Source organism: Mesocricetus auratus, unplaced genomic scaffold (assembly GCF_017639785.1).
Source record: "Mesocricetus auratus isolate SY011 unplaced genomic scaffold, BCM_Maur_2.0 Super-Scaffold_100008, whole genome shotgun sequence".
NCBI lineage: Eukaryota > Metazoa > Chordata > Mammalia > Rodentia > Cricetidae > Mesocricetus > Mesocricetus auratus.
Window position 1 is genome coordinate 75,477,369 of NW_024429192.1, and position 16,404 is coordinate 75,493,772.

The 16,404-nt window shown below is 38.2% G+C and overlaps 1 protein-coding gene across 6 annotated transcripts in view; it reads right to left on the reverse strand.

Moving 5' to 3' along the window:
- Positions 1 to 16,404, reverse strand: part of Prkdc (protein kinase, DNA-activated, catalytic subunit) — a 179,701-nt gene that overhangs the window by 106,882 nt on the left and 56,415 nt on the right. For all 6 annotated transcript variants that reach the window (XR_005879028.1, XR_005879029.1, XM_040751223.1 and 3 more), the window contains 9 exons: positions 14,003 to 14,257; positions 9,914 to 10,137; positions 7,683 to 7,891; positions 6,853 to 6,985; positions 6,361 to 6,519; positions 5,212 to 5,412; positions 2,530 to 2,715; positions 1,765 to 1,869; positions 841 to 1,008 (listed from right to left, as the gene is read on the reverse strand). Coding sequence is in view for 4 of the 6 variants with exons in the window: in XM_040751223.1 (XP_040607157.1) it covers positions 841 to 1,008; positions 1,765 to 1,869; positions 2,530 to 2,715; positions 5,212 to 5,412; positions 6,361 to 6,519; positions 6,853 to 6,985; positions 7,683 to 7,891; positions 9,914 to 10,137; positions 14,003 to 14,257 (1,640 nt within the window). In the remaining 2 variants the exon portion in view is untranslated. The remainder of the gene's footprint in view (positions 1 to 840; positions 1,009 to 1,764; positions 1,870 to 2,529; positions 2,716 to 5,211; positions 5,413 to 6,360; positions 6,520 to 6,852; positions 6,986 to 7,682; positions 7,892 to 9,913; positions 10,138 to 14,002; positions 14,258 to 16,404) is intronic.

Consider the following 16,404-nt stretch of genomic DNA (forward strand, 5'->3'; position numbering starts at 1 on the left):
TGACCTATAAGTGGTTCTTTTGGTTAGTGTTTTATTCATCACGCTAACAGAAAATAAAGTAGAACAATCATATAACCCAGCAATCCCACTACTAGGTTGCATATCCAAAGGAGATACATCTGTATAGACATATGCATTCCTGTATTATTATGGCATTATTCACAATGGAAAAAAATGTATCCATCAGCCAATGGAATCAGACAGACAGACAGACAGACAGACAGACAGACAGACAGACACACACACACACACACACACACACACACACACGATGGCCATTAATCAAAAAGGGACAGAAATCCTATCATCTTTACCAGCACAGATAAAAATTGAAGATCATTATGTTCAGTGAAATAATCTGAGTACAAGAATATAAATAATTTCACTTGTACACAGAATCTAAAAACTGAGCTTATAAAAACAGAGTAGAGTGGTGATTACCAGAGCCTGGAAACAATGAAGGAACTGTGGAAGTATGGAGAGGTATGGGACAATGTTTATCAATGGGAACTAAATCATTTCCTAGCTAATCACAGTAAGATGACTACAGACAACAGTGATACATAGTATACCTTTTAAAAAGAAAAAGAAAAGAGGGGATCTTGGATCTTTTCATTATAATAAAATGATATTGGAAGATATAGATAGATTTTACTTGATTTAAATATTCATATTATACACCTATACTTACTACTTTAGTATGTTCAATTTTTAATTTTTGTGTAACTGTTAATGTAAATTAAAGAAAATTTAACCTCAGCCAAAATACAACAACAATTACAACAACAACAACAAAAAAAATCAACCAATGTTTTACAGTTGACTCTATTAAAGACAAACCTTTTTCATGCAGTCCACATAATTATTGTACTTTAGAGAATCAGGGGGAAATTCATCAGACTTCATGGGGAAATTAGAAACAATGAGCTTTTCCAGAATTTGTTTTAGGTTTTCTAGACTGTCTTCAGTCAGGCTGGTGAAGAATGGAAGAAGAATAATAGCTTGGCCCTGTGAAGCAATGCAGAAAAACGTAAATCACACTAATCGTGGTGGCTTACAGATCATCCTGGAGAAAAAGTAAACCCACTACTTTCTAAAAACTGCAAATAATGCACTGCAGCCACTCAACACATGATTTCAGAATAAATTCTGGATGACATCAAGAACCAACTTGAATGCAGCCATGTACCTCAGCTTCAGTTCCAGAAGTCATGAAGGAGGACATGAAGTTGGGAGACTGAGTGCCTGCACTAGGGGGGAAGGAGTAGGGAATGGATATGGTCCAAATATATTGCATAAATGTATGAAAGTTTCAAAGAATAATTTTTAAAACCATTTTTAAAAATTATTACATTCCAATTCTATGTAGAAAGAATGGTTTGAATAGCCTACAGGATAGTTTACAAGTATTTGTTTGCAAAAATCCCTATAGAACTTCATACTGGACTTATGAGGAACTAGGTATTGAACTTCCCTTGAGTAACAAGTAAATTCCAAAATTTTCACATTTGAAGGAGAAACTTCATAAGTCACACAGAACACACCAAAGATCTAATAAAAAAAAATGGGTCATACATGAAAACCACATTGTAGGACTTTAAACTTAATAACAATAATATTACTTTTCTTGCTTCCCCATCACTAAATATTTCAACTGAAAAATACTTTGAAATTACTACACCATATCCAAACCACCAATTTAAATCGGATACACACACACACACACACACACACACACACACACAAATGTTACTGATCATCTACCTTTAAGTGTAGACCCAACTTTGTATCAGCAAGTAGACTAGCATATGTTGTGAAGATCTCAGGAAATGAGCTGTGATTTGTGTCAAAAGATAAAGTCGAATCAATCTAAAGAGAAATAAAACACAAAAAATTTCAGTATTATGCTTCAAAAAGTTGACAAATTTTTCAAATTTTTAAATTTCAGAGCTCATATTATTTGTACTTCAACCTTAATAACATTTCAACAATCCTGCTATAAAACATTTTATTATTTCCTGCTAAGAAAAGCCTGTAAAGACACAGCAACAAGAAAAAAATACAAAATAAGCACAATAAACAATGGCATAAAATGTAAGAAAAAGCAAAATAATTACGAAAAAATGAGTTTTTGAAGGAACTTTCTCCATAGTGTTTCAACATAAGTTATAGAGTCCACAATAATGATCACAGCATCCATAAAGGTACACATCTGTTGCCGGGTGTTGGTGGCGCACGCCTTTAATCCCAGCACTCGGGAGGCAGAGGCAGGCGGATCTCTGTGAGTTCGAGACCAGCCTGGACTACCAAGCGAGTTCCAGGACAGCCTCCAAAGCCACAGAGAAACCCTGTCTCGAAAAACCATAAAAAAAAAAAAAAAAAAGGTACACATCTGTAATCTCAGCAGTCAGGAGGCAGAAGTAGAAAGAAGTAAAAGTTTGAGAAAGGCTAGGACTACATAGTGAGACTGTGTCTCAGAAAGAATAACATAACTAAAGATGAATGCACTTTAAAATTTTTTCAAAATACCTGCAACATTTTTGCCAGTAAGGACAGAACTGTCATTTTGCTTTCTGGAGCAGAATCTGTAGCCCACCAGGAATCACACTTCCTCCAGTTTTGCAGAATTGCAGCTGCAAGCTTCAGTCCGTGGTGTTTCTGAACAGCCCGATCCCTGAAGCTCTGATCTAACATACCATTTAAAACAGTACTCACCTGAAAAAAAATTATAGATTGAAGAAAAATTCTTAATACTGATAGGAAAAAATATACTTTCGTGTCAAAGTTATTGTAGGAAAATGAAAATGCTATTTCTTTAACAGATGTTAACCTATCTAAAATTCTAACAGCACTGTAACATAAATTTCCCAGAGAAAGCAGAAGGTAGCCCTGCTGATCCCCTTGTGCCCACTCTGCTGTGAGGGTGGGGATGGGGGCATTTTCTATGGAATTCCATTTGGACACAACTACCACCTTTGCAACAGAACAACATAATTAATATGGTTAGATTATCATTCAATATTCCCATCATTCTGACAACATGAACATTTTTTACAAATGTTCCATGTAGTAATCAACACATTTCTCTTATTATACAGTCTGCTCTCTCTATAGCTAAATCTTGGCAGATCTCTTAGCTGATTTCAGTGAGCCTATCTATGTCATCAGACTCTCCCAATCAAATGAATCATGCCACTCCAACTTCGTCAATCAGTAAATTATCTGCTTCAAGAGATACGGCACTGGCTGTGTTATGAAAGGCCAGACCTAAATAACGTATATTCCCCTTTGCACAGAGCCAAATACAACACCTTCCTCATTCTCAGCATACTGCCTTCTTACTATCTACCTGGCAGTTTCCTGACAAGAGGTAAATCAGGAAATACATCCCTTTATGACCTGGATTAACTAAACCTGTGTATTCTACTGCCTCACATAACTGAGGATCTGGCTGCACTTAAAACTCCAATCTTTTGATCTTACAGTATCCACAATTCTGTTGAGAAAACAATGTCATTCAATTTCTCAATCCTACACATAACTACCTAATCTCCTTGAGAACTTCTGGGATATTGTTTCATGGTGAGCCTTTGGAAAACATGCTCCCTGAGAAATTATTCTCAAACCAGAGGCAAACCAATCTACAGCCCTTTTACAGATGAGAATTCCAGTTCACCACCACTTTCCTATGAAGCTGCAGTCCTGACCAGTCAGTTACAGGATACTTCATCTTCATATCTCTCTCTGTCCGTCCATCCATCCATCCGTCCGTCCGTCCATCCGTCCGTCCGTCCGTCCCTCCTTCCCTTCCTCCCTCCCATTTGTCTTTCTCTCTCTCTCCCCCCCCCCACACTTTTTTCTTTGTGACAGGGTATTAGTCCTTGCTATTAGAACTTGCTATGTAGTGCTATGCAGACCAGACTGGTCTTGAACTCACAGAAATCTGCTTGCCCTTGCCTCCCATGTGCAGAGAATCACTTTTATTTTGCTTTTGCTTTGTATTTTCACCTTACTCTCTGTGAGTTTCTCAATTTTATTTTCTCCACATATCTTGTTTTTTAATTTCAGGTACCTATGCTTACTCCCAGAGTAGTCTCCAATCTTCTCAGTCAGTAGCAATTCTTATTTCATCTTTGTGTCTCTGTCCTGCTTTCCCGGCTCTGCTTCCCTCCTCAACCCCTCTAACACAGTCTTTCCACCCTCTTCTGCTATGGACAAGCTAAGGTTTGAACTGGCACACTTGTCCTGCTTTGCAATTTCTGACATTCTGCTCTTCTTTCTCTGCACTTTCTTAATCCCATTCTGTCATTTCAGAGATTTGTGGGGAAGAAATAGAGGCAGTAAATGCAACTTTTCTTAACAATGGACAAGGATGGGACATGTAAAAGGTCAGGCTAGTAGAAATTATAACTCTGGAAATACTGCTAGCTTAGTTTCTGACTACCTATAGAGCACAATGCAGATAACATTTCACAATCATGTAAGATAGGCCAGGTTTGGTAGCATATCCTTTAATTCCAGTACTTAGAAGGCAGAGGCATAGACAGAAGTAGGAGAATCTGTTAAGTTTGAAGTCAACGTGATCTACGAAGTGAGCTCCAAGACAGCTAGGCCTACATATTGAGACCCTATCTCAAAATGAAATAAAATAATGAAAAACAAAATAAATAAAAACCAAACAAGCCACAAACCCCCTAAGTTAAGCAAACAAAAAGCAAATATATTAAATATTACTCTCTAAAGGGATACTATGATGAGACAAAGAGCATTGCGGCAAGAACATGCAGGAAAATAGGGCAAGACTCTAAAGCTATTAGTGCTCTAAAGACAGGTTGGCAGTGTGGAGGACCAGCCTACAGGTGGTGTTGGAACAAACACTGCTAGGCACATTTCACATATGGAAGCTCCAATATGACATTTAGAAAAAGCCAGTAACCTACAGCATTGTAAACTACTACATCTTACAGTGTTAGGCCAAGAGACTGAAAGGGTTTGAGGGAATGGAAAAAAAATAACCAATGTTTAATATCTATTAACATATGCTAGCTGGATAAAGACTGTGTTTTATTTCTATGGATTTTTATTTTCATAGATTAGAATATCTTTAATCCTTCCAGGAAGAAATCTGATCTTAAGAAAATCCATCAGAAACATAAAAAAATCCTTTTGTGAGCATTAGACAAGAAAATATATAAAGGAAAAGCTCCTTACCATTTTGGGATTATCTGCTGATGACTTCATGAGCTCTGATACAGCAATATCAAGATTTTTCAATAGTTCACTGTTGATTATTTCTGAGAACAAGCTATAGAAATATTCCCCATGGGAGAAGCTGATATTTCTCTGTAAACTGCCCAAATACTTCGTAGACAACAGTGCTGAATTCAGCAGCAAATTCACAAGGTGCTCACACTAAGGAAGAGAGAAGAACATATCAGAGAATCCAACTTCAAAAAGACCCTGAGGCAGTGGGCACACAGTAAATCTACAAGGAGCCTTCTAAAGAGAGTATAATATGTAAAATCAGGACTCAAGTTTAAATAGCAAGTTTTTAATTTAACTTCTATTTTCTAGGTCTTACTTTGTGAAAGAAATCTTCTACACTGATATTGCTTCCAAATTTCCAGAAAAATCTTGTTGTGTTGAGAGAATAGCCTAATATTAATTAATAAGTCATTTGGAACACCTTAAGTATAATTGAGAACATCAATGAGACAGAGGCTCTCGCAAAGGGAGAAGTAATCAGGGAGGATGGAATGGAATAAATACACAGGGCTGGTTGCAGATCTCAGCTACAACAGTTTATCTGAGGTCAGCTGGGCTCAGCTAAAAGAGTCATGAGGACTTTGGTCATGGTGCCTTGGGTGCCTCAGGGATTATTCTCCAGGGTCTTTTTAGTCATCCATTCCAAGAACCAATAAGGATAGGGAAAGTAGCATGTCAATATAGGTCAACTTTAGTGACAAAATGTTCTTTGCCTAAAGTCCTTTTGGAAACAAAGCTGGACAGAATACTTCCATTTAAGAATGTTATGATTTTTAAATTTTAAAACAAATTTTAAAGAAGATAGTCTTTAAAAAGTCCTGGGTGGTGGGGCACACCTTTAATCCCAACATTTGGAGAGCAGAGGTAGACGAATCTCTCTGAGCTTGAGGCTAGTTTGGTCTACAGAGCAAATTCCAGGACAACCTGAGCTACACAAAGAAACCCTATCTTGAACCATTCCTACCTCTCTCCCCAAAGTCAGTAAGTCAATTATGTGTCCAAGACTTTACTAAATTTCATACTTTTAGAGATACACCACAAGTAAGTTATATAAGTCACTTAGTAGGAAGTGTGGGATGCAGCTGATTCCCCTACCAGTCCTTCGTAGTAAAAGGCTAACTCCAGGAGTCCATTGGCCAGGCTCATACAGCTGGGGTCCAACGATTGCAGGCACTGCCTTTCCTCTGAAGGTGCAATGCCTTTATAAACCAAAGAGAGCAGTCTCATACCAATGGAATTATTCAATGCTGTAGACTAAAGGAAAAATTGCCAAGAATTACCTGGTGAGAAAAGGTGTTTAACACAAACAAACAATGTCACTTCTTCAGTTAAAAAATATGTGTTAGCTAACACAGGACTATAGCAATTGGTTCTTAAAATAGTTTAGGTTGTTAAAATGATCTTTTATTCCTTTTTCACTGTATCTTTACTTTTATATTCACATCTAGCCAACACCTTTATGTTAAGTGTTCTGTAATATCCATTTCAGTATATTCTGTATATAAAATATTTTAAATAATATAAAATACTAGCATAATGAAACTACTATAACAAAGCTGAAGGCACATAAAAAATAATTACGGTTACCTGAGATGGTGATATAACATGAGAGAAGCCAGCTTTGTGAAGCTGTTTACAGGCAGATAAGACAGACAGCAACTTGGTCCTTTCTCGGCGAGCATCAGAGCTACACAAGTTAATGGCACAGAGCTCTTCAACACTAGCCATGAGAAAAACAGAAAAGCAGAAAAGAATAAACTAAGGAAAGCCAGGAGGTGGTGGTGAACGCCTTTAGTCCCAGCACTTGAGAGGCAAAGGTAGGTGGATCTCTGTGAGTTTAAAGCCAGCCTTGTCTACAGACCGAGTTCCCAGACACCAGAGCTACACAAGAGACTCTATTTCAAAAACAAAACAGAAGAGAGAGAGGGAAAAAAGAGGGAGGGGGAAGGGAAGGGGAGGGGGAGGGAGGGAAGTAGGAGGGAGGGAAGGAGAGAGAGAGAGAGAGAGGAGAGAGAGAGAGAGAGAGAGAGAGAGAGAGAGAGAGAGAGAGAGAGAGAGAGAGAGAGAGAGAGAGAGAGAGAGAGAGAGAGAGAAGACACTAAGGAATTGTATGTGCTGTAATCACCTGGCCCTCAAATTCATTAACATGGTCCTGGAAAACACAAAAACACCACCAGAAGAAGGCTTACAGGACAAATTAGTCATGGAAAGCAAATGTAGCATATCTACTGTACTCTCCCATCCTACAAGCAGGAAAGGAATTAGTGAAGTTCATGATTTCCCAAAATCATGTGCCCGCACGCATGCACTATAAAGTGCCTTTCTTGAGGACACTGTAGCTGTGCGCATGGTGTCAGGAACACTGGATGTGGGAAGACCGACATCCCAGTAACTGTGAGCATGGCCTGAGCACCCACCTCTGCACTGTCACTTTCTCCTTCAGGTGAGTCTCCAGCATGTCTCTGTATGGGGACTTCTTTAGTGCTTTCAGCAGGTTCACACAAATGCTGGGAAGATGGTTTATAACCTGGACATCGCCAACGTTGAAACCTAAGCTTGTGGGCTCACAAAGCATTTTCACTAAGACTTTCATAAGGTTTGTGTTACACAAGTCCTTCTCCAGGAGCTTTAAAGATAGAAAAGATAGATTGAATAAAAGTGCTTCTGAGCCAGTAGCTCTCTTTTCAAGACAGCGTAAACAAGGTCCACAGGCTGGGAATATTCACAAAACCAACAATTTGGCAGACTTTCTCAAAAGAACTGAAGAGTATTAAAATGCTTAAAGCCAAAAAATTTCAGATTTTGATTTTTTTAGTTTTAGAATATCTGGATGATATCACTACACTGAAAACCTAAAAGCAAAAATCTTCCAAAACCTGAGACATTTGACATTCAAGTTTAGGAACAGTTCAGATTTCTGCTTTTCAGATTAGAAATGTTCAGCATTTATTTTCAAAAACAGGTTGTACACTGTGGTAACTATAGTTAACAACAATGCATACTTGGAAACTGCTAAGACTACAACTGGAAAAGTTCTCATATGGGGTAAAATGTGAGGATGTCGGCCGGGCGGTGGTGGCGCACGCCTTTAATCCTAGCACTCGGGAGGCAGAGGCAGGCGGATCTCTGTGAGTTCGAGGCTGGGCTGGACCGATAGCCTCCAAAACAATACAGAGAAACCCTGTCTCGTAAAAACCAAAAAAAAAAAAAAAAAAAAAAAAAAAATGTGAGGATGTGAGGGAACTTAACCACATATATACATAGATCAAAATATCATGGTGAAAACCACAAATATGTTCAGTTTTTACTCATCAATTAAGGAAAATAATGGAAAGTCACAGAGGAGCTAAAGTCACTTCTAAAAATTATTAAAGAGAGCAATTATGTTTTAATTAGCATATATTATAGAGAGTAGTGAGTTTCCTTGTGACAATATCATATGTGCATATAACCTTTTGATGACGTTGAACACCCCTATAACTCTTTTGTCCTTCTCTCCTCTACCTTACCTCTTTCCTCCTCTTTAAAAGCACCTCACCCTTGTGTTTTTATATCTTCCCTAGTCCAAACCTGACAGGAAATGTGATACTTGTCTGGGTCTAGCTGACTTCACATAATATAACTTCTAGTTCCATTTATTCTCCAGTAAATGATATTTCATTATACTTTAAGACTAAAGAATAGTACTCTATGGTGCATATAAACACGTGTGTGTGTGTGTGTGTGTGTGTGTGTGTGTGTGTGTGTGTGTGTGTGTGTGTGTATCTTTATCCATTCATTTATGAATGGCACCATGGCTGATTACCTAACTTGCTATTGTGAACAGTGTTGCAAGAAACATGGTTACCTCCAGGCACACACCTTTAATCATGGCACTCAGGAGGCAAAAGCAGGTGAACCTTTGTGAATTGCAGGCTACCCTGGTTTACATAGCAAGTTCTAGTCAGTCATGGTTACAGTTTCTCTTGTCTCAAAAAATATGGGGTTGGGAGTGGGTATAGGCATCTCTATGCTGATTTTGATTCCTTTAAGTATATAACAAGAATGGTGTGCCTGGGTCCTATACGGTGATTCCACTTTTAGTTTTTGAGGATTATCCATAGTGACTTCCTCAGTGGCTAGGCTAATTTATGTTTCTATTTTTAGTGAAAGTACAGTGATACAAATGGAGCCCACAGCTTACAAACGGCAAGCAAACACTTCCCCATTGAACTACACCCTCAGACCCTGCCACCACAAAGCAGTATTTGAGTTCCTTTTCCTCCCATCTCCACCACTATTTGTCACTGTTTGATTTCTTGATAACTATTTGAGTTGGGCTAAGATAGCATCTCAATATAGTCTTGATATATTTCTCCCTTGTGGCTAATGATCTAAGGCAGTGGTGCTCAACCTTCCTAATGCTGTGACCCTTTAACACAATCCCTTATGTTGTAGTGACCCTCAACCATAAAATTATGTTTGTTGCTACTTCATAACTTTAATTTTACTACTGATATGAATCATAATGTAAATATTTTGGAGATAGAAGTTTGCCAAAAGGGATATGACCCATAGTTTGAAAACCACTGCTCTAAGGCAAACTTAAAAACATTTCTCATTATAAAGTACTAATCTAAAATTAACAGAGCAGGAAGCACGATCCCACCTTGCAAACATCTGGAGAGGTACTGAGCAGGGTTGTGGTAAATTCCATAATCCGGACTAATACTGTGCATTTGCTGTAGTTGTATTTTTCTTCCTCTTGTAGGCTGGGAGGGCCAGTTGCCACCCCTGTGCCAAAGCACTGCACTACTGCTTTAGCATCATGTGTTGCTAGGCTTTCTAAAAAGAAAGCCACTGACTTCAAAAGTGAAGACTGTGTTTCAGTACCTAGAAATAGTAACAGGAAAATATTAGTGTGCATTTCTTCCTAACTCTACTAAAATGAATGTGAAGTTCTTTCTTAAAATACAGATAATGATATACACTCAACAAAAATGCAAGAAAAAAATTTTTAAAGTTCAAGAAAGGATGAACAAAACAGCAGTTATTTCTTCTTAGTTTCTTAGTTCAAATTTTGAACTAAATTATAATCTAAATAGAATTCAATTTCACACATAGACAGCTACAATGTCTACATTAGGATCTGACCATGTTTATTTACATATTTATTTAATTAGTAGGAATGAACATAGCATGCTAACAAAGTACTCTACCGCTGTGCTATATCCCAGCCCTCTTGTTACGGTTTGAACACGTTGCCCAGCTGGTGTAGCTACTCCAGTTCTGCAGCTTTTAAAAGGTAAGAACAGTTAGAAGACGCAGGGCCCTGATGGGGCATCTTTGTGTTCAGGGACACTCTCAGTTTTTTTCAGTAATGAGGTGAAGAGATCTGCCTTATCTTCCTGTCATCATGACATATATCAGTCAGGACTCCATGGACAAAGTCCTCTAAAACAATGAGCCAAAGCAATGCTGTCCTTCAAAGTGTTTATGTCAGGATATTGTTACAAAACAAAGTTTGACTAACAGAAGCCTTGACTGTCAAATATGCCTTATGAGAACTAACATTTTAAAGAGCAATTTGGCAACTCATATAAAAAAACTTAAATAAATATGCATGTTAATCTCTAACAAATATCTTAAAATTCCTACGGTTTTATTTAGCACTAGAATTTAAATTTTAAAAAATGATGGCAAGCCTGGCGGTGGTGGCGCACGCCTTTAATCCCAGCACTCGGGAGGCAGAGGCAGGTAGATATCTGTGAGTTCAAGACCAAGCTTGGTCTACTGAGTGAGTTCCAGGCCAGGCTCCAAAACAATACAGAGAAGCCCTGTCTCGAAAAAAAACCAAAAAAAAAAAAAAAAAAAAAAAAAAGTCTGTTATAACTCTGCAATGACTCTATTTGGCCCTAAGCTGTTTTTGGTTGAGAGACTTAATTGCTGCTTCTATTTCACTATGAATTATAGGAATGTTTCAATTGCTTATCTGATCTTGATTTAACTTTGGTAAGTGGTATATAGCAAGAAATTTATCTATTTCTTTTAGGTTTTCAATTTGGTAGAGTACAGATTTTTTTTAAAGTGTGTCTTTATGATTCTCTGCATTTCCCCAGTGTCTGTTGTTAGACTTCCTCTTTTCACTTCTAATTTTCTTAATTTAGATCTTATCTGTCTTTAATTTATTAATCTTACTGATTTCTCAAAGAAACAACTCTTCATTCATTGTAGTGTTTGTTATTTTACTGATTTCGGCCCTGAGTTTATTTCTTGCCATCTACTCCTTTTGGATGTGTTTCTTCTTTTTGTTCTAGAACTTTCAAGTGTGCTTTTAAGTTATTAGTATGATCTGTCTAGTTCTTCTCAGTGCTTGCTAAAAACCTGCCTCGTAGTCCCACCTTCATGTGTCCCACAGTTTGGATATATTGTGTTTTAGTTTCATTTAATTCTAAAAAAGTTCCTAATTTCTGTCTTGACACAATTTTTACCCACTAGTGAGTTATTCAGCTTCTATAAGTTTATAAGTCTTCTGTTGTCTCTGTTGTTATTGGTATCCAGATCAAAATGCAGGGTGTTATTTCAAGTTTCTTGTATCTGTTGAGACTTGCTCTATATTCATATATGTGGTTAGTTTTGGAGAAAGTTCTATGGGCTTCTGAGATGAAGATAATTTCTTTTGTATTTGAGTGAAACATGCTGTAAATATTTCTTAAGTCTATGGGATTTATGACAGCAGTTAGTTCCAGCATTTCTCTGTTTAGTTTTTGTCTAGATGACCTGTCTATGGGCAAGAACAGAGTATTAAAGTCACTTATTATCAGTATCTGCAAGTCAATATGTGATTTTAGCTGTTGTAGCATTGTGTGTTTGTTTTTAAACTTGGTTGTTCTTGTGTGCATGAATTGCAATGTCCTCTTGGTGGATTTTTCCTTTGATGGGTATATGGCGTCCTTCGTTTCTCTTCTGATTAGTTTTGCTCTGAAGTCCATTTTGCCAGACACTAAAATGGCTACACCAGCTTGATTCTTAGGTCCATTTGCTTAGAATATCCTTTCCATTCTTTTACTCTTGAGATGATGTCTGTCTGCAGACAACATGAAGTCCTGTTGCTCATAGATCAGCACTAGAGAAGCCTGGAACTGTCTCTTCAAAGGCAGAGATGTATGACTTGTTAATGTTCAGAAGCCTGGGAATGAATGTAGTTACTAACCTGGTGACCTCTGTACTATCTGTATGACTGAGGCCACACCTGCTCCCTGAGACTCTTACAAACAGGACCAGAAATGGTTGATTAATAGTAGCCTAGTGACCTTTGGGCTATCTGTATGACCCAGACCATACCATATCTCCCTCAAGCCCTTAAGATGACACGTGTAGTAAATCTATAGAAGCTATCTTTATGGAAGAGGTGACATATCCTTTGAAAAGAGTTTCATTGTAATTATGTTTTAAACCTTATTGAGCACATGGTATTGTGTTACATCAGGAAAACTTTTCTCCAAATTGCACTGTACATGAATATGCCTAAAAGAAACTGTCTGGTGTCAGACCCTAAAAGTTTGAAGCAGCACCAAGTACTTTCAAATCCATTCTGTTAGTCCGTGTTTTTCTTATTGGGAAACTGAGACCGTTGATGTTGACAGTTGTCAATGAGCAGTGTTTGTTGATTTCTGTTATTTTGTTATGGTGTGGTGTTTTGTCCTCCCTTTTTGGATTTGCTGTCTGAGATTATTTTTTCCTCATGTTTCTTGAGTGTGGTTAAATGCTTCTGATCAAAGTTTTCCTCTATCACCTTCTGTAGAACTAGATTTGTACGTGTATACTGTTTAATTTGGTTTGTTGTGGAATGATTTTCTTTCTCCATCATTTCTGACTGAAAGTGTTGCTGGGTACAATAGACTGAGCCTGTATCTGTGTTCTCTTTATGTTTGTACAACACCATCCAGGCCTTTATGGCTCTTATGCTTTCCATTGAAAAGTCAGGTGTCATTATAGGTCTGACTTAATATACTATTTGGTAATTTTCCCTTGCAGTTTTTAATATTCTTTCTTTGTTCTGTACATTTAGTGTTTTGATTATTAGGTGTTGTGGGGAATTTCTTTTCTGTTCCAAAACAGCCAGAACTGTTACACAGAGAAACCCTGTGAGCTTGTGGTCAGCCTGGTCCACAAAGCCAGTTCCAGGACATCCAGAACTGTTATACAGAGAAACCCTGTCTCAAAAAAAACAAACTTCAAACAAACAAAAAAAGAAGCCTGGAATATATCTCAGTGGTAGAAAATCCAGGTAAAACCCCTTTATACTGCACTAAGTAGCTAGTGTCTGTTACCAATTATGTTAGTATTTACGGTATGTATGTATGTATGATGTATGTATGTGTACGCTATGTTTCACGGGACAGGGTTTCTCTGTGCAACAGTCCTGGCTGTCCTAGAACTTGCTTTGTAGACCAGGCTGGTTCAAACTCACAGATATCCACCTGCCTGTGCCTCCTGAGTGCTGGGATTAAAGGAGTGTACCACCACCACCTGACTTCAATTTTGTTAGTATTATTTTAATTTTAATTTTCTACACAGGTCTCACCATGTAATCGTGGTTGTCCTGGTAGCATCTCTGTAGATAAGGCTGGCCTAGAACTCACAGCCTGAGTCTCCAAAAGTGCTTGCTAGTGTTATTCTGACATGCAGTGAGTAGTTGACCTGGCATAAACCAAGTAGAATCAGACAATGCTACCTTAAAGTAAATTTTACCTACCAAGGACCTCTTGTGCTTCCACAGTCTTCTCCTCAATGAATGTGTTGTAGCATTCCAGTGCTGCAAGGAGCATGTCCAGCCACTGCAGGACTGCTCGCAGGCTGACTGTCCCTTGCAAATGGAAGAGAGTTGGCTGAGCAAGAATGCCTGCTGGCTGATCACAGCTGCTATCCCCTCCTTCAAATGTGTTTATGAGAAAAGAAATATCTTCTGTTTTTATAAGATCTTTCAACCATAAAGAAGGGGATTTGTTGCCTAAGAGACAAAATTAAAACATATACATTAGTATACGCATAAAGCAGAGATATCAACATTCAAAAATTAAACCCCTTTAATCTTTGAGCCTAGTTAAAATTTCAAAATGATACTATGCTAATTTGTGTCACTGTTCTTACTTCTAAGAAGTTATTGACAGCAAAGCTGTTCTCTTCAGTTTCCTAACATTATAAAAGCACCATCTGGAACAGCAACAGACTGACACTCTGCCCCTGACCTTTTCTTTTCAGGTTACAAGAGAGTGCTGTGACTTCTGAGTTCTGATGCTGGTTATGCTGCTCACATCTCCGAAGACCTGGCCTCTACATCTCAGTCCCCTCATCCAAAAACAAGAATAACAGGGTACCTGTGATTATTTATGTTACCCAAACTAGCTTTGAACTTGTGGGTACAAGTGACCTCCCTGCCTCACCCTCACAAACTTCACACTAAGCAGTGTTTATTAACTAAGCCAAATGACTCGGTGTAAAAATTGTTTTCTTTTGATATTGTAGCTTTTCTAAATCAAAAAAGGAATGGGTAAAATTTCATTTTACATGTTAAGAAATCAGTGGCTCAAAAAGGGTTAAATGATTCTATCAGTGATTAACTTAGATAAGAAATCAAACGGGTATACTGATGATGTAGTAAGAGTACCTTTTTAAAAGAAAAAAAAAAGGAACAACCCATTATTTTCACTAAGAACCAAAGAAAATTATAATCATGAGCAGCAAAACAATATGGTATTTAAATTCTATAGCAGGTATCAGGAGGAAAAGGCTGATCTACAGACAGAATAAGACATGGGAACCTTATCAGGCACTGTGCTGGCTAGTCTTATGTCAACTTGCCACAAGGCAGAGTTATCTCAAAGGAGGGAACCTCAACTGAGAAGATGCCTCCATATGATATGGCTGTAGGGCATATTCTTAATTAGTGATTGACAGGAAGGGGCCTAACCCAAGGTGGGAGATGCCATCCCTGGGCTGGGGGTCCTAGGTTGTGTAAGAGAGCAGGCTGAGCAAGCCATAGGGAGCAGGTTAGTAAAGAGCACCCCTCCTGCCTCCAATGTTTTGCTCTGTTTGAGTTCCTGTCCTGATTCCTTTAGTGATAAATAGTGAAATGGACATGTAAGACAAATAAACCCTTTATTCCCCAAATTGCTTTTGGCCATAGTATTTCATCACAATAATAGTAACCCTAACTAGGACAGATGCAAAAAAAAAAAAAAAACAAAACATCCTTAGGGTCTCTTGGCTGACTGTAGTGGCATACCCCTGCAAACCCAACAGTATTAAGGAATGGGAAGAAGAAGGATGAAGAGTTCGAAGCCATACTCAGCTACATAGTAAGTATGAGGTCAGCCTTGGCCACACAGACTGTGTGGTGGTGCACGCCTTTAATCCCAGCACTCAGGAGGCAGAGGCAGGCAGATCTCCTCTGTGAGTTCAAGGCCTGGCTGGTCTGACAGCCTCCAAAACAATACAGAGAAACCCTGTCTCGTAAAACCAAAAAAAAAAGTTTGTCTCTGTCTATGTGTGTGTGTGTGTAAAAAGAGGAGGAGGAAGGGGAGAAAAAAGAACAAAAGGAAGAAGAGGAAGAAAGGAGTTATCGCTAAGGTTTTTCTCAATGTGTCTTGTTCTAGCCTCTATGACATCAATCAAACTCATAGAGTGTCTTAATGACCAGAAGAAAATGGACAATCATGTTTCTCAAAAGCCTGATACACATGATATAAATAAACCTAAATCTGCTGTGATATTCCACCAACCTGAGGTATTCATTTGCCTTGAAGTCTCAACAGTTACCTAGAGATTCCCACCACTGCTGCTCAAAAAACCAAAATAAAACAAAAAACAAAAAAACACAAAAATGAGGACCTGAAATTGGACCCACAACACCCTCATAAAAAGCAGGCATGGTGGTGTATATCCATACCACAGTGCTGGAAGGACAGACAAAGATGGATACCCAAACCTGTTGGCCTTCTAGGCAGGCCAATTAGTGAACAAATGAGAGACCCTGTCTGTCCTGTTTAGTTTTTTCTCAACTTGACACAAGCAAGGGTCATCTGACAAGAAGAAATGTCAACTGAAAAACATTCCTCTATCAGATTGGTCTGTGGGCAAGACTACGGCACATTTTCT